The sequence below is a fragment of the Triticum dicoccoides genome, chromosome 6B (assembly GCF_002162155.2).
Source record: "Triticum dicoccoides isolate Atlit2015 ecotype Zavitan chromosome 6B, WEW_v2.0, whole genome shotgun sequence".
NCBI classification, from domain to species: Eukaryota; Viridiplantae; Streptophyta; class Magnoliopsida; order Poales; family Poaceae; genus Triticum; species Triticum dicoccoides.
Window position 1 is genome coordinate 244,831,073 of NC_041391.1, and position 18,768 is coordinate 244,849,840.

The window sequence follows — 18,768 nt, forward strand, 5'->3', positions numbered from 1 at the left end:
CGGTCGATTCTAATGATGTGAATATTAGTTGCCACATCATCAGTTATAATGGGCTCTACCTATCATTTTTCATGTCAAGACGCGTTTAATTGAGCATTCAGTGCTTTCGGTAAACAAATTACTTAAGACTAGCGCCTTTTGCAAACTGTTAGATAAACGATGGTTTTCTGATTTGGCGGGGGAATTGTGGTAGTTTTTGACAATTTACTCGTTAAAAAATCTGACTTTTTTTGAAGGAATAATTGTTAAGAGGTACCGTACGTTTTTTTTAGTATCTGTACGTTTTTGTTTGTGTTCGTATTTGAACCAACTATCTACAGACTACAGTACATTGTATCCATGACGGCCACGGTTTCCTCTCCACCGTCCAGCGCAGAGTCCTTCGTTGCCCCGGGTGCTTTCTGAAACGAACTTCCTCTCCCGAGTACACACCCCGGGTGCTCCAGCCCGACCCAACGCGGCACTAAAATCTCTCTCTACCACCGCCTTTCCGTTCCCGTTCCCGTTGCCGTCCTCGAGTCCCACCTCATCGCGACCTCGAGTGCCTGCTAGCAGTCTCCGCCACTCCGTCCGCAGCCGCCGCCGCGGAGCCGGGAGGCGAGGGTCAAGGCCGATGTGGGGGCTGTCGGCGGGGACGCTGCTGAAGCCGGTGTGCAGGTGGCTGCTGAAGCGGCTCGGGGACCTCACCCTGGGCGACCTCGACCTCGACCAGTTGGACCTCCAGCTCACCCGCGGCACGCTCCAACTCTCCGACCTCGCGCTCAACGCCGACTTCATCAACGCCAAGGTGCGCATCGCATGGGTTTAGTTAGGGCTTTGCCGCGCACGTGTTCGATTAGACGCCCCTTCCTTTGATTGGTGAATGAATTCGGCTTTATGTTGTTCTGATTGCAATTGGGCGTTGGTGTGATCGGCTAGGCTCGATCTTTTTGTTGTTGGAATGTCGGGCTAGGCTATGGGGATTTCAGTGCTAGGGTGAAGAATTGGCTACAAGTCTACGATGTTTTGTGACTTTGTAATAAACGTTGTAATAATTAGGCTGCAATATTTGCATATACTATGATGCAGAGGCCTGGGGTAATAAAATCTTCCATTGTCTAAAAAAGAGTGTTAGTTCTGGGAGTCGGACTAACTTGAAATATGTCGCATTTGCTCTGACCGAGCTGCATTCCGTGGTGTTTAATTTTGTCCTTCAAACCTGACTTGCTGTGGCACTTAATACCGGACATACTCTATCTTATGCGTGTGCTCTTGCCCCAGTGACAAACTTGCATTCTCCACCTGCTGTAGTTCACAAGCATAACACCACTGCCTATATGCTACACATTTGATCACTCGTACTTGTTGAATTCTAAGTTACGCTGCCAACTTATAGTCTGTCAGATTTTAGCTGTTAATTTTCTGTTTGCACTCTTCTCCTTACATATCTTGTGGCTAACTTTATTTTCTATTCAGCTATCAGGATCTCCTATCACAGTTAAAGAAGGATCTATAAAATCCCTGCTAGTTAAATTACCTTTACAGTTAAGGAGTTGGAAGATTGAGATCGTAGTGGAAGGGTTGGAGTTTGTACTTGCACCATCTGTTGCTATTGAAGCCTCACCTGTAGATACCGAGTGCTCTGTTTCTGCTGGTAATAGTGATACAGAGGCGAGATTGGCTGAGACCAAGAGGAATGAACCTGATAGTAATCCCTGCTCTACTTCTGCATCTCGAGATGTGGATGATGGTGTGAAGAGAATAGCCAACGCCATCAAGCACTTTCTTACAAGATTTAATATCAAGTTGAAAAATACGTATGTAGTATTTGATCCTCAAAGCATTTTGGATAAAAAGGCCTTGGAATTTAATTGGTCGCTAGTTTTCCGAACTAAAGAGATACAGTGTGGAACTAATCTTTCAACAGACGGTCCGGTCAAATTGAATAACTTGGTAACATTCCAAGAGGCGGTCATTGAGTTTTTGAAGATGGATGATGTTGATGCAAATCTTCAGAACGATCTGGATAGAGGAACAGCTCACATTTCATCATATCATAGTACTACTGCGGTCTTGACAGGTCCCATTGGTGGATTCTCAGGAACATTGAACCTAAGCATCCCATGGAATAGTGGATGCTTAAACTTTCAAAAAGTTGATGCAGACATATCTGTTGATTCATTAGAATTGCAGTTACAGATGAGCAGTATCCAATGGTTCATGAATGTATATGATTCTCTTTGTAGGAACTCGGCAGATGAACATAATTGTGTACATAGTACTGCAGATATGTCTATGAACGCCTCCAGATCTTCCTTATGTGCATCCACATCAAGCTCTTCGAAATCAGGTTCAGCCTCTGTGATAGCTAGCGGGGAAGGTTTGTCACAGAGAGCATTTTCTCGAAGCAGGCAGGACAATTTTCAGGATGATTTCCTCAACAAGGCACATGTGATTCAAGACTGGATTCCGGATCTTGTTGTCCACAGTGACCAAGGTGAATTTGATTCAGATTGTGACGAAAGGTTTGTTTCTTTGTTTAATGTTTCTTCAAAGGTTTTTGTCAGTCGTTTTACCTATGTATCTGTCACCTTCTTATTTGCGTCAGGTCACATTATTAATCTCTTATAAACATTTCTCTAGTATATTTTTGACATACCTGTTATATCATTGCAGAACAGATAAAAATATGCTGTTTCTATGTCACATTGCTTTTATTTCTATCATTCTTCATAAACTTTGTAACTGAACTGCATGCTGGTTTCTGATAATAGAAATTAGAAGGGCTGCTCGCTTTGTTCTCAAACATTTTTTTAAACTGTTTAATCAAATGGTTTTACGAATTATTGGTCCCTAGTTTCTCACTGTGTTGTGCATGCATTGGGGGTTTATGGCCAGTTTCTTCTTTCACTGCTTTTCTTTGAGTGGCCATTGCCTTGTGTACTTGTTGCTCTTGCCCTCTAGCGATAGTTCTGTTACATTATATGTAGATTGCACTAGCCCTTTCCATCAGTTCGGACTTTTGGTTGCGTTGGCTAGTGCATGAAGCTTAATAAGTTCTTCAACTGTCTCTGAAATGTCTTGTCTTATGAACATCCCAACTTACCGAGCAGCATAGGGCATGAGTTGTTAGAATGTTTATCTGCATCTTTAGTATGCAGCCTGGGATTTAATGGCCAAATACACCAATCTTATTTGAATTTATTGTAAGTTTTCCATGTTTTTGTCTTTGTTGAAGTTCTTGTAAGAATTTATCTCTTGTTGGTTTGTTTGCTTTTAGATTTCTTAAGTGAAGCAGGTCACTTGAGAAAAAAATATATATTTACACGGGCCTAATTCTATTACTAACTTATTGTTCTCCATCTTTGACAGCATCAGTCAGTTCTTTGAATGCTTTGAGGAATTGAGGAGCTCTCATACCAATTTAGGAAATAGTGGCATATGGGACTGGACGTGTTCGGTATTCAACGCAATTACTTTTGCATCCGCATTAGCTTCTGGATCCGATCAAGTCCCTAAAGGTATCCGTTTGCACTTTGTTGTACATCTTTTCAGTTTTCTGTTGGTTAGACATATTATCCACTCTACCTGCATGAAGCATGAAATACTTACATTGTTATCAATCTATGCTCTCTATTCTACTTAGTTATCAATTAGTGAACTCTTTCTTGCGGATGGAGTTATCTACTAGTATTAACTTTGCTCCTTCAGCTACCATTTGCTTTTACTCTTGATTTTATTGAATACCATCCATATTTAGTTGGATTGTGTTACACACTTCCAAGAAAAAAAATATTATGCCTTTACTTTTTTGGTGAGAATAAGAAATATTATACCTGCTAGCATCTGAATTGATATGATGATGGGACATATTGCTGACCCCTCAGTAATATGATGGTGCTGTTTCGTAACAGTATTTTTTAATTAACTGGGACATCTGGTTTGTTAGTTTTGTCTCTGCCCTACTAACTGGAAACCAAAATTTGAGCAAGTACCAAACTGAACAAACTTTAATATTGGAATTTGCCGAAAACCCAACTACTCTCAGATCTCGAGTTTATGCTGGCTTATGATCAACAGCAGACCTGTTAGACAACTCTAAGATCACCTCCTTCTGATATCCATACTTGTGGTTCATGAATAAGAAACAGCTTCCTTAAATTCTCTTTCCACGGTGGCTAATGTTGCACTTTCTGGTGTTAAACAAAGGGCGAGTGCTAAGCGCCGGCGCACCAGCCCAAATTTGGGCCGGTCGTACCAGCACCGTATGATAAAATAACCAAGAGCCGTACGATTTTCTTCTTCCTTCCCTCGGACGTCTTCTTTATTTAGAAAAAGTTCCCAACGAGCCGTCATGGATGACGACGCGCCAGCCTCAGAGCACTTCCCCGCGCCTCTCCCCTGTCGCTGCCCTCGCCGCCGGTCGCCGCCGTTGACTCATGCGTCTCTCGCCGGCAACGTGAGCACGCGGTTGCAGCTCCCGTGGCGACGGTTGCAGCTCCCCGTGGCGACGGTTGCAGCTCTGTGGCCACCGCTCGCCGGCTCGCTGGGACCGCTCACCGGCTGGCCGTCGCCGCTCGCCGGGCCCGCTGCGTACTGGATGGTTGCAACAAAAATCAGCTCTGCTTTAGGCAGTTCCAGCAAAATCAAATGCTCGTTGTAGCAAAAATCAAACGATGGTTCCAGCAAAAAACACAATGGCAACCAAAAATCAAAAAAGTGCCTCGCCGCCGCACCTCATGAAGAAAATTGGTTCCAGCAAAAAACTCTCTAGGTCCCATCGCCTTTGAAGCAAAAATCGCCGGTAGCAGCTTTTCGCGTTGCCGGTTCCAGCCAGAAACTGACGATGCAGCTCCCATCCACCCGATTGTAGCAAAAAAATGCATTGGATCCAGCAAAACAAGAAAACGGTGGTAGCAAAACTTGTGAAATAAAAACTGGAAAATTGTGCCTAGCAAAAGTGGAAAACACCGATGTAGCAAAAAATCAAGCTCGTTCCAGCAAACCAGAAAGTCAGTGGTAGCAAACTTGCAAATTTGGCGGTGGTTCCAGCAAAACCAAACATCTTTGGTAGCAAAAAAGAGTATTGGCTCCAGCAAAACCAAACACCTCTGGTAGCACCTGGCATCGCTGGTTCCAGCATCCTCGATGCGACGTCACAAGCCGCTGGCCCCGTTGCAACTCTTTCGTCGCCCGGTTGCAGCGCGCCGAGATAGAGGTTCCAACTTCCGCCGGCGCAGGTTGCGGCGTGGTGGGGAGTTTTGGGTGCGGTGGCGCTGGCCCGCCGACGCTTGTAGGGGATTCCGGTCGGCGTGGCTGATGAACAGAGTTAGGAGACAGGGCGAGATGAGAAATCGAGAGGGCTCGATTCAAGAATGAGGAGCAGCGCATGGAAGCATGGGAGCGGGAGGAAGCAGAGTTGATTTCTCCGGCGGCTTGATTTGGCCGCTCGCTGGAGGTAGGGGATGAGAAACGGGGTGAATGAGTGGACGAGAAGTGTCTGTGCTGGATAAGGACGAGAGGAACGAGCGGTTGTGGGCCAGGTGGGCTGGGCTATCGTGGTCACGTGGGCAACCAGGCACCACTTTTGTTCAAGTGGAGTCGTGCGAGTCGCACGCGACTGGCCGAGCGTTCGGCCGGCGCGCCGACGGAAAGCGTTTCCCTAAACAAAGTGGCTGTAGTGCTTTACTTTTTGTCCATTTAACTTTTATATATGTATATCATGGCATTACTTATTTTAGTCTTTTTTTCCTAACAGAAACACTGATTGAGAAAACCTTACGGGCTTCCATTGCTCAGATAGGCATTATTCTTTTGTTCAGTGATGAAATGGATACTGGCAGTTCCAGTATTCCTCCGAGTCTCGTCAAAGATATGAGAAGTTCGGAAATGTTTTCAAGCTGCCTTTCTCCTGCTCATTTTGAGCGATTGATGATTTCTCCTGCTACTGCTTCCAGTTTAAGTATGCATCATCTTGAATACAAGTGTCATAACATCCATCTTGACCTTGAGGTATGGTCTGTCACCAACAGCATTGTTCTTAGTTAATACATCATTTGAAGTGTCATGAAGCTTGATACTAAATATTTTTCTTCATATCTGCAGACATATCCGAAAAACTTGAGGTTGAAAGCATCGATTGGCCACATGAGGGTCGATGAATACTACAGCACTGAAAAGCATGATTCAGATCACACACCCGTTAGTGCTCCTTTCTTAAATAGTGATTATTGCCATGAAGTTCAAGCTGCTCTCCCTTCATTCCCGTTTGCTGCTCAAGATTACTGGGTGGAGTCATCTGGATACTGTTCGAACAATTCAAGTGAACTAGCTAAGGTTGAATTGCTTAAAACATTTGGTGATTCCACATTCCATTATGATGTTAGTAGCACAGATCGAGGTGGCAACTCAGTAAGTTCAACTTCACTGTCAATCTGTTTGGCTCCATTAGTTTGGTGGGTGCATTTCCATACAGTACAGATGCTACTGAATTTTATCAGTAAAATTGAGTCTGATGTGGTGCGCGGACAGCATAAACTCCATATGCGAGGTGATACAGAAAACAGTAAGTTGACTACCAAAACTAATATTTCACCAAGTGGGAGTCTAAAGGTTCAGATGGCTCTCTCACCTTCAAGAATCATCATTTGCTTTCCTACTGAGTCCCCATGGGATTTAAGCCGCCCATCCATCCTGGATACATTCCTTGTCATTGACCGCACATCATCTCTGGACTCAGGGGAAGCTTCGTCTCCATTCGGAAAGGAAAGGCCTAATGATGCTCATTCCGGCATACCATCTACCTCACTCCATTTGGCTGCTGGGAACTTCGACATGTATTTGCTTAGACCGATGAGCTATGAATTGGATGACAGAAGCCATTCTTTGAGTAGGCAAACTTCTTTTGCTCTGAAGATTATCTCAGTCACTAGTTACAACTGTGGCGACTCTAGCATTACAATGATCTGGAGAAAATACCCTGTAACTGGCCCTGAGATGGTTAGTAAAGCTTGGAGTTTGCCAAACCTTCATGACCAAAAAATTACTCAGAGAGAAAGGGGCAATTTTGTTGGTGCCTCTTATACAACCTCACAGGATCTCGAGAAGTCGAGTTATAGTATACGCCAGGAGCTCCTTCAGAGCACCCAGTGCTTTCTGCATATTAAACTTTCTTCAGTTTCAGTTCATCTCAATAAGAAGGATTGTGGATTACTGAATCAGCTATTAGATTGCATTCTCAGCGGGCTGTCTGATGGTGCAACGAGCAGCTCTGAAAGTGGAAGGGACAAATCTATGCCTATCAATGATGTTGCCATCCAATCAGCTATCACTTTTGAATGCAGCTTTTTGGATATTTGTACTGAATTAAATGAAACTGTGGTAGTTGGTCCTTTGCTGCAGACAGAACTAGAAGGTTCCTGGAATTGTTTTAAGCTGTCCATTTCAAAAATTTCCCTGTGCTCTTTTTCTAATGTAGGCGGAATCAATAATGCCAGTTTTCTTTGGGTGAATCATGGTGAAGGTGAGCTTTGGGGTTCTATTACTGGTACAAATGATAAAGCCTATGCCGAAAGCAAAGTTTTTCTCCTAGTTGTCTGTAAGGACTCTGCTAACATGCGAGGTGATGGCGAAGGAAACAATGCACTATATTTTGGAACTTCTGGCTGTTCTGTGACCCACATCAGGAACCCAAATCTACAAGAGAACTATACTTCTGTCAATTTTCGTTCTGGGACAATTGTGGCACCTGGTGGACGCATGGATTGGATCAGTGCAATGTGCCTGCTGTTTAATGCAGGTTCACACGGAACTGAACAGTCCAATAACAGCAGAACAGAGGATAATTCATGTCCTGGTGACCGGTCATCTTTTTTTCTTGAGTTGGTTGATGTTGCTGTGAGCTATGAATCTCATGTAAAAAATTCCACCTTCAGCGCTGAAGCTACTGATTGCAAGTCTTTCTCATGCATTTTAGCCGCATCATCATTTAAACTCCACAGTATATCTGCACCAGACTCTGCAGCTACAGATTTTGATATCCAGCTGCGAGATCTCGGGCTTTTCATCTGTGAATCATTTGGTTCCAAAAATGCCACTTGCGGCTATGGTGTTGATTATCTTCGTAAAATGGGTTACACTAAGATTGCCCGTGACACGTTCATTGAAGCTGCTCTAAGAATTGACACTTCCTTTTGGAAGCTTGAAATATCAGATTCACAATTTGATATTGGTACATGTCGTGATACAACACATGGTCTTATTTGCTTGTGTTCCCAACTCCAGAAGCTATATGCTCCAGACATGCATGATGCTTTAGTTCATCTACAATCTAGGTGGAATAGTGTCCAGCAAGCAAACAACCATAATATGGCCAGTGACGCATCAGACAAGTCAGAGAGCAGCATTGACAACTTGGCATATTCTGGAGAGTGCTTGTCAGATGGACTACTTAATGATATAATTGAGAATGCTTTTTACACAGACCAGGACTACAAAGCCTACAATTTTTCTAGCAGAAATTGTCACAACTCACCAAGTAGCAACGGAATGGATGTTGAGTCTGAGTCGCCCACCCCTGGGGCAACTGACGTCAGTGTTCCACACATTTTGTTTGGATCATCATTAGCTACTCCAAAAATCAATACGACTGAAATACCATTGAAACAGGACTCCTGTCATGAACAAATTATTGACTCTTATTATATGCCTGACACATCATCGTCAACTCTATGTAATGTAGGATATCAATGTATATCTGGTGATGATGCTTACAAAACCATGGAATTTGAAGATGGTGGATGGTATAACAGTATTCCCTTGACAATAGTTGAGAGTCATGTTCCGGAAAGGAACAACCCACAAGGAGGGCATGTGGCCGGCCAAGAAGGGAAGCCTACTGTTTGCAGCTTGAATTATGAGGAATCTTGTTATTTGAAAGGAAAGGTTATAATTCATGATGTAAATGTCAATTGGCGAATGTATGCTGGAGATGACTGGTCATTAGCTCAGAAAGATGTAAATAACTTCTCATCCTCAAGTGGAAGGGATATGAGCTCTTCCTTAGAATTTCTTATCTCGGGGCTTGGTGTACAGTGATATGTATCCAGATGGGGGTGTTTCTGTTTCTAAGTTATCTATATCTGCACGGGACATAAATCTTTGTGATCAAAGGGTGGATGCTCCATGGAAAATGGTACGTCCTTTTGTGGCTAAAATTACGTAAAGCATCTGCTTTTATCACTGGGCTAATGGTTTTAACTCTTCTGGTCCTTCTAAAAGGTTCTTGGCTGCTACGACTCAGATTACCCAAGAGAATCTTGTTCTAGTGCATTCACGTTAGAACTGGAGTCTGTAAAGCCCGAGCCACAGAGTCCTTTGGAAGATTACAGGTAAATGCAGGATTGTGTTACATTACGTATGCAGTGAATTAATTTTCTTGCTTATGTTAACCATGAAGGCTTTGAAAGTTTGCTCTATACTTGATAGATTCAAATGGTTAAAGAATACACAGTACTGTAAGGATACCTCATCTATCCACATTTGCTGACCTATAAAGAACTTATGTACTAGTTGTGCATCATTACTAGAACAAGTCCTAATAGAATTGGCTAAAAATGGAAGATGGTGAGTCTCGCTGCTAAATACTCCCTCCGTCCCAAAATAAGTGTCTCAACTTTGTACCAACTTTAGTACAAAGTTGTACTAAAGTTGAGACACTTATTTTAGGACAGAGGTTGCTTCATGCGTGTAGATACACACTTTATTTAGTAAATGGATCTAATCTGGTGTCTTTTTTTTGTACAATCCAGTATTGAGGTTGCTTCATGCGTGTAGTTATGGAAATTTATGAACTAATATTTTGTATGTAATGCGGATATCTCAATTACACCATAAGGTCCAAAGTTAGCGTGATGGCAGGCTTTAGGTTGCTTTAACAATATTGAGTTTTTTACGCAAAACAAATTTGTGATGGCATATCTGAATTCGAAATTCATGCCTATTTGAATGCTTTAGGTTGGTGACAAGACTGTTGCTGTTGTTGGTCTTAGTCGTTAACACTAATTTTGTGTATGTGCCGTATTTAAATGCTGCGCTATAATTCCCAAGTATCATTGAATTAAGTGCTGGCTGTTACCCATCGCTTCATTCCGACACCTTACATGCGCACCCAGTATGATGACTGACCGTCTTCTCTTGCACCTAACCTTTTCAGATTGTGCCTTGAGATTTTGCCTCTTCAATTGCATCTTGATCAAGGGCAGCTTAAGTTCCTCATGTGTTTCTTTCAGAATGACTCTTGTGACAACAGCTCTCATTTGCCTTGCAAAAATGATATTGTTCATATAGAGAGCACAACCTATGGAAGCAATACAGTTCTGGATGAGGCATTACTTCCATTCTTTCAGGTACTTTGGAGGCTAAAATAAAAGATCCTCTTGATTTTTGTTTGTCATTCACCGGACTTGATATGGTTTACGTAAGAACTTTTTGCACTAACTAAACATGACTAATAATTCTGCATGTGTAATCTTGCGAAAAAAAAAATCTGCACGTGTAGCAGAACATATTTTTACTGGTAGGCAGCAGGGTTCTTTATGTTTAGTAGGAATCACTGCGATCTGATTTTTTTCTTTCTCTGATGCCAGAAATTTGATGTCAAGCCTATTGTTCTGCACATCAACTATATCCCTCGTCAGTTTGATCCTATTGCACTAGGCAAAGGAAATTATGCAGAACTTCTCAACATCCTTCCGTTGAAGGTAAACTGTTGTTGAAAAAATACTCTAGAAGCAATCAATCTGTTGATAGGCAATCCTAATGAAGTTTCTTCTGCAGGGAATCGATTTGAAGCTTAAACATGTTTCTGCAATGGGGGTGTATGGGTGGAATAGTATTTGTGAAACAATTGGTGCAGAGTGGTTGGAGGACATATCTAAAAATCAGGTTATGATCTCCCCATGCTCATCTGTACATTTAGACATGCTTGCTGTTGCGTACGCAAACATATACTCCCTCCGTCCGAAAATACTTGTCATCAAAATGAATAAAAAGAGATGTATCTAGAAACAAAATACATCTAGATACATCCCCTTTTATCCATTTTGATGACAAATATTTCCGGACGGAGGGAGTACAAACTTAACATGGGAAAATATTATGAGAGAAATAGAGTTTGAAATATGTGCAGCTCCATATGTAGGTATACTATACACAGGTGTGCAAAATAAGGAGAAAATATATGTTAACAAAAGAACTTTTTTTTCTCTATCACTCATCTAAACACGTCATTTGTAAAAGAACTGACAATGTGTTATGTTTGTGTAGGTCCATAAATTGTTAAAAGGGCTTCCTCCTTTAAAATCAGTCAGTGCCGTTGTTTCAGGCACTAAGAAATTGATATCTTTACCCATCGAAAGTTACAAGAAAGACCGGAAGTTGGTCAAGGGAATGCAAAGAGGTAAGCTACATAGATACATTGCTTAAATATATGTTGAAGTTCATATGTGGTGTGTTTTAAATACTTGATTATATGTATCAATGATGATTCTGGCATTCTGTCCGGCAGGTGCTGTTGCCTTTATCAGAAGTGTTTCCATTGAAGCTGTAGGGCTTGGTGTCCATTTGGCAGCGGGAGCTCATGATATGCTGCTGAAGGCAGAACATGCCCTTACAGCTCTTCCACCACCTTTAGCCACGTGTGAAGCTAAAAGAAACAAAGATAACGTAAGGGCAAACCAACCCGAAAATGCGACACAAGGAATAAAGCAGGTATTCAATTCCTTTGAATTGCATGATAAAAATATCTCTTGTTCTGGAATAACATGAAAATTGACTCTTCATGAAGTTGGATTCAGGGCTTTGCTATTTTTCTGTGATTTGGAGTTTAATTTTGCATCACTTTATAAAGTCTCTTGATAAGTTAAAAATAGACCTTGAAATTGCTTCACCTGAGTCTCTGAACTGTACTAGACTGAATCCTAAAGTACACAGGTAGTGCCGTGTGTTTTAATATTAACCTGGAACTTTGTTCAGGCTTATGAAAGCTTTACTGATGGACTTGGAAGGACTGCCTCTGCTTTGATTGGGAACCCTATTAACGCGTATAATCGCGGGGCTGGTGCCAGATCAGCACTGACTACTGCAATTTGTGGAGCTCCAGCTGCTGTAGTAGCTCCAGTATCAGCAACTGCCCGTGCTGTACATTATGCACTTCTTGGTATAAGGAACAGGTGAGTTTTCACTCATTCTCAAATATCGACGAAAGCTGTGCGCATATATAGGGTTAGTGACATGTCATCACATCAGACTATTTTGTTTGGTCTCTGATCAACCCACTCTTGATTCCTTTGCTATTATCACTACAAGTCATAGGTCAGTTACCCAGTTATAGTCGCATGCCGATCATTACCCAGTTAAGATTTGAAACAGCACATAATGATCTGTATTTTGTGTCTTATTTAGCACTTCAATATTTGTATTTTTGGTAAATATACACCAATTTATTGTCAAAATAAACCCTGCAGTATATCGAGAACTGTTACTCTAGAAGCCAACTTGCATTTATGCCTGTATCTTCTGTTCATTAGTTCGGTCCAGAAAGTAACAAAGATGACAGTTCAGAGACCAATGAATAAAACAAGACAGGACCAGTGTGACATGAGTTATCTTCTGATTTCACCTTTTGCAATATTAATTATTCCTCTGGACAAATTATGTTTTAATAAGAACAGTTTGATTATATAATAACCAGGAGATCACAAGATACTCGGATCATGAGAAATGCTTATCTATCCAAGGAACTTCTAGCTTTATGGCTGTGCAGGGTCTTGCAAAGTAATTGCCTTGCTGGATTCAATATAATTAATAAAAGGGTAACTGGTTATTGTGAGATAGTGCACTAGTGAAGCCGAGGTCAATGAATTGTGAAGGATTGATATATTTCAACCATGCTGTCACCACATTTATATTCTTAATAACATACCGATATCATCTATTTGTTCACTGGATTTGTTTCCACATTAACAGCCTTGATCCTAGACGCAAGAAAGAATCTATGTACAAGTACCTGGGGCCTTCTCAACTGTAGACTTCATTGACATTCCGTCGTGTCTCTCCCTGGAAGAAGTGGTCAAGCAGCACCCCTGCTCAATCTCACCGAACGACGAGCAAACTTGTATAGGACAAGTGAATTCTGCACAGCTAGGAATCATACCCTTGAGAACCAGCATCATTTTCCTTGTTCTTGATGGAGATTATGGAGGTGTAGATTTTGTAGGAAAGATTAGATCATATACGGCGTAAGCCTTGTACAGTCTGTAAAATTAGCACACCCCACAGTTGTAATTCATGGCGCCTTTTCCACCCCTGGTGCAAGTTTTGTAAACTCCTCGCTTAGGCAATTACCTGAGAGAGGAGATAAACTCTTCCGCCTCCATTTCGTTTGTACATAGTTTGGCTCTTCCTTAGTTGTGCGGATGTAAATATGTCTCTTCTGTTTTTGACACTTCTGTAAATATCTCTTCTGTTTCTGTTGGGGCTATGGTTTTCGGCTTGCTAAAGCACTGATAATAAGTTGCCTTGCCTTTTTTTAATTGTAAATGTTAGCAGGTTTTGTGTGTCCAGACAACTTCTGTGCGGACGATGCAGAAGATGAAATGATCGCTGCTGCTTTAATCGCGTGCTAATTAAAAAAAGGCCTTGCGGACTGTAATGAACCAACGAGAGAGGGGATCGAGATCGGGGTAGGTGGGGATTTCAGAGACGAAGGAGAGGAAACTTGGGGAGGAAGAGGATACGAAGGATTAGGTGAGAGTACAGAATGTTTCCATCGCATGCCTTCTCGCTGCCACAGGCGGCCAACTTTAAACCAAGTCTCTCTCACACACACGCACCTAATGGTGGGGCCTGATCGCAGGATGCCTTGTGGCCAGGTGTGACATTCTCCCTCCCTTAAGACTGAGCTCCCTCTTGAGTACTTGCTTCGTCGTCGTCGTCCCAGATGGGTGCCGCGGGAAAACGCTGCCGAAGAACTTCGTAATCCTCCCATGTCGTGGCCGAGGGGAGCCGTCGCCCCATTGAACCTTGATCTGCACAATTGTTGCATTGCCACGCTTCATCATGCGCCGCTCCAGGAGGCGCGTGGCTGCTGTAGTCGCCACAGACAAATCAGGAACCTGCAGCAGTTCTGCGTACATCGACGTGTAATCCGGCGTGAACGGCTTCAATTGGGAGACGTGGAAGACAAGGTGCACGCGGCTGGACTCCGGAAGATCGAGTTTGTACGCCAAGTCCGATCTTCTCGACGAAGGTGTACGGCCCGAAGAACTTGAAGGCGAGCTTGGCGCAGGGTCGGCTGACGACAGACTGCTGGACGTAGGGCTGAAGCTTCAGAACACCTTTTCCCCCACCCGAAACTAGCACTTCGTGCGGTTGCGGTTGGCCTGCTTCTTGAAGCGTCGATGGGCGCGTTCCAGCTGCGCTCGAATGTGTGCGGTGTGCGCCGCCCAGTACATGTCTTCGCCGGCGGGTGCATCGTCGGGCCACGCCGTCATCGTGCCCAGGTTGGCCTCCTGCCGTACAGTGCCTTGAATGGGGCACAATTGAGCGAGGAATGGAAGGTCGAGTTGTACCAGAACTCTGCCATGGGAAGCCAGCGACGCCACTTGCGCGGCACGTCGTGCACCGTGCATCGGAGGTACATCTCCATGCACTGGTTGACGCGCTCGCTCTGCCCGTCCGTCTACGGGTGGTAGGCGGGGGAGTAGAGCAGTTTTGTGCCGGTGCCGGCGCCGGCGAGCAGCTCCCGCCAGAGGTTGCTGGTGAACACCTTGTCGCGGTCGGAGATGATCGATGTTGGAATGCCGTGGAGCTTGACCACATTGTCCCAGAATGCCCGCGCCACTTGCGTCGCGTGGAAGGGGTGGCGTAGGGGGATGAAGTGGCCAATTTGGTGAAGCGGTCCACCAAGACCATGATTGTGTCGAAACCCTCGGATGCTGGCAGTTCCTCCACGAAATCCATCGTGAGATCCTCCCATGGCGTTGTTGGAATTGGGAGGGGTGCCAGGAGTCCTGCCGGCTTGGAGTGCTCGTTCTTGGCCTGCTGCCAGGTCAAGCACTGCTGCACGAATTCCTAGACGTCGAGCTTGAGGCAGCGCCAGTCGAAGTGCTTGCGCACGCGCTGGTACGTCTGAAAGCACAAGTGCTCCCTGGGTGATTTTGGTAATTAATGTCAACATATCTCTTGTTGGACTAATACTTTTATCTAGTGTATTTCAGATAAGTCCAACAGTGGAGTGGAATGGAAAAGAAGATGTGGAACCCCTTGAAGATGCTTAGGACGAAAGATTGGCTCAAGCTCCGACGATATCATCCGTCCAGACTTTGTTCGAAGTAAGTTTTCTTTTCAAGTATCTGCATGTTGACTTACCCAGCAATATCAAATGAATTGTGTAGTATTTAAGCAACCAATTGTTATTCCCTTTTCTTACTATATTCCTACCTAATAACTTCTAGTTACCAATACACTTTTTTATTGCCCTGTTTTAACTAAATATTCCCTGTACTCCCACTTCTACAGAAAGCGCCGCTGACAAGGAGACTCCGGAGGTGGAGAACGGGGCTGCCAACAAGCGGAGGTGGGGCGAGCAAGAACCGCAAGTGACTCCAGCAGGACTAGACTTCATCAGCAGCCTCCCCGATGATATGTTGACATTCATCATCTCCCTCCTCCCAATCAAATATGGGGCACAGACAACCGTCCTTTCCCGGCGGTGGCACCCCCTATGGAACTCCACCCCTCTCGACCTCATCGACACCCATGAGCTCTGCCATGGCTACCAAAAAAGCTTGGATGCGTTCTCCAAGATCCTCGGTAGTCACCTTGGCCCAACCAGAGGCCTTAGAATGGGCAAGTTCCATTCCAACGGCAAGGACTGAGCCAAGCTTGATGACTGGTTCTGATCCCCCGCCCTAGATCAGCTCGAGGAGCTCACTTTTGATGATGGGCATATGCGCTCACTGCCAACGTCCGCGCTCCACCTCGCGCCCACGCTCCGCGTTGCCAAGTTCAGGAACTGCCATTCCCCTCCTCCCTTAATGACGCGCCCACTCTTATTCTACCACGATTGAAGCACCTCAAGCTCGTCGTCATCTGCCTCCCAAATGGTGACATGGAGCGCTTGCTCTGTGGCTGTACTGCGCTCGAGTACCTTCGTCTTCAGGCGATCAATGGGTTGAGTAGCTTCCACATCACCTCCATGACTCTCTCAACTATTTATGTGTGTTGCTGGTTCGGCAGGAAGACATCACAAGATGTGTACCATGGTATGGTCATTGAGGACACACCTGCACTCGAGAGATTACTTGTAGTTGATCAAGTAGGTCCAACAAGAATCAGTGTCATTTCTGTGCCGAAATTGACAGTGGTGGGCTACTCGTCTGACAAATACTTTGAATTTGTTATTGGATCCACACCCGTTCAGGTACAATAGCTGCCTTCTACCTCTCCTTCTCCAAATTAACATTATTTCTAATTTTTAAGATGCTTGTTCGTTTGTCATCCAGAAAATGATTCCGACAAGCTTGACCCCGAAACTGCGCACAGTGAAGGTCTTGCACTAGAATCTATCGGCCCCAACCTGGAGCAAGTTGTCAGTTTCCTGAGATGCTTTCCATGCCTGGAGAAGCTATATATCGAGGTGATGTTCCTTTCCTGTTAAATGTTAACAATAAGGAAGTTCAATTTGTGACACCTTTTTCCAAGTTTACAATGACAATGTAGTACGATTTCTGAAGGATTCTTTTGGAGGATTTCAGTACATACATGTCCCCCCCCATATTGGTTGCTTGATCCATATGGTTACAATCCATAAGCATTTCTCCTTTGGATTCATCTGTACTAGTTTTCTTAGGGAACTTTTCATCCACTCCAACCTCTTGTGAAGAAGGCTACATTTTTCTAGAATGTAATCAAATGCCCATGTTAATCATGTCAGATCGAAGATGGCATGTTAGTGCATTTTACAAATCTTGCAAACCAAATAGGCTTGTAGTAGTGTTCAAAACTGCATGTAGGCACTAAAGTGTTTTCTTCTTTTTCAGATAAGATTAGGCCCAATGGTGGATAATGTGATACAGTATAACAATCATGTCGAATGCCTAGATCTGCGTCTCTCAGAAATTACTTTAAACTCCTACCGAGGGACCTTACTGGAGATTATATTCGCCAGGTTCTTTGTTGTCAGAGCAAGGGTGCTGAAGGTAATGAGGTTTCCCCTACATTTATTTCACAAAAATGAACGGTTTATTGATCAGCGTCGGCGCCTGCGGTAGAATGGAAGGCTCCAAAAATGTTGAATTTCATTTTGGAACTTCAGATGACAGAGTAATCGGAAGTCATCGTGTCAACCCCATACATGACTTCTTAGTGGCTGACCCCTTTGCAAAAATTATGAGGTTTCGAAACCAGACTTAGAAGTGGTAATATTAGTTTGAACCTCTCTAATATCCATGTTCAGCAGATCAGCGCGAGCATTTGCAGCTGATGAGCTGAATTTCATTTCTAATATCAATTTAACCTTGTAATCTTCGAATTTGAGCCATATAACTCTGGAATTTGAACCTTGTAATATTTCAAGCTTTTGTGGTACAATCGTTGAAATGTCATCGTATGAGACTCGTATATTGGTAGCACTATTTTGACCTTAATATGCAATGGTCTTAGATTTTATTAACCATTATCAAATCTGTTTACCTTGTCGATCTCACAGCACATGATCTGTATAGCTAACTCGACTGTGATCTTCGACATTATTGCACACAGTTGGTTTCTTCCATCGTGTGCCCTGTAGAGCGTAGAATTAATTATCGCATTCGACTGTCCATCATCACCCTTCTGTGTAACTTTGACCTTATCACCCACGGGTAAACTTATGACCGAAGTCATTCCACACACTTTGTTTTTACAAAGCTTTTTGCCAATAAATGCCCATGATTTGTCCCTATTCTAGCCAACGCATGGCTGTAACATTCCAAATTTTCAATTTGGAATGTTATACACTAGATCATCATTGCATATCATATTTTATTACTTTTGGTTTGATCCTAGAAATTCTACGCAACTCAAGGACCCTCGGAGAGAGTTGGGGATTTCGTATTTTCATATTTGAACTTTGCTCAAAATTTTGAAAATAGGATCATTTGATTTTTTTATTTTATCTTCAATTATTTCTATTATAAAAATATGAGAAGAGGGGATAAAATGACTTTCCCAAAAATAAATAAATATTGAGGATTTATTAAAAGAATCAAATAAGATTTTATTTTGGAGTTTTTGGCTATTTTATTTGAATTTAGGAAAATTGCACGTCTTTCAAAACTGCATTTTAGGGCCAAGAAAATGTCCATCTCGTTATAAATATTTTATTTAGACGGTGAAAATTTATTTTGGCATTTTAAGAGTTTTATTTTATTTTCTAGAATTTTTCTTAGTTTTGGTGGAATTTATTTATTTATTTATTTTTTAAGAAAATTCCGCGCGCCCGACCGGGCCGAGGCCCAGCCGAGCCGGCCCATCTTCCCCGCGCCGCCGTCTCCCACCAGGAGACCGCGCTGCCGTCTCCCACCAGGAGACCGCGCCACCGCCGCCGACCCGGACAGGAGTCCGAGCCGGACTCCTCCTCCGCCGCCTTGCCCCCTTCCCCAAGCCACCCCCTCTTTAAATAGCCGCCACCGCCGCCCTCCTCACCCCGACCCGCCCCGCCTCCCGATCCGCCGAGCCGCCGCCACC

General features: G+C 43.5%; 1 protein-coding gene and 1 pseudogene across 3 annotated transcripts; one reads left to right on the plus strand and one right to left on the minus strand.

Moving 5' to 3' along the window:
- The first annotated feature begins 389 nt into the window (after positions 1 to 389).
- Positions 390 to 13,548, plus strand: LOC119322548 (annotated as a pseudogene).
- On the minus strand, positions 3,916 to 5,602 carry LOC119322549. 3 transcript variants are annotated; one of them, XR_005155700.1, is made up of 2 exons: positions 4,716 to 5,602; positions 3,916 to 4,575 (listed from the first exon to the last, which is right to left on the minus strand). XR_005155700.1 is itself a non-coding variant. In XM_037596032.1 (2 exons), the coding sequence occupies exons 1-2, from the start codon at positions 5,368 to 5,370 to the stop codon at positions 4,417 to 4,419; spliced, it is 441 nt and encodes a 146-aa protein (XP_037451929.1). In that variant the 5' UTR covers positions 5,371 to 5,502; the 3' UTR covers positions 3,979 to 4,416. The 3 variants fall into 3 exon arrangements, 2 of the variants coding, with proteins under 2 accessions (XP_037451929.1, XP_037451930.1); XM_037596032.1 differs by having other exon boundaries at positions 3,979 to 4,575; positions 5,089 to 5,502; XM_037596033.1 differs by having other exon boundaries at positions 3,980 to 4,575; positions 5,101 to 5,479.
- Positions 13,549 to 18,768: the final 5,220 nt, after the last annotated feature.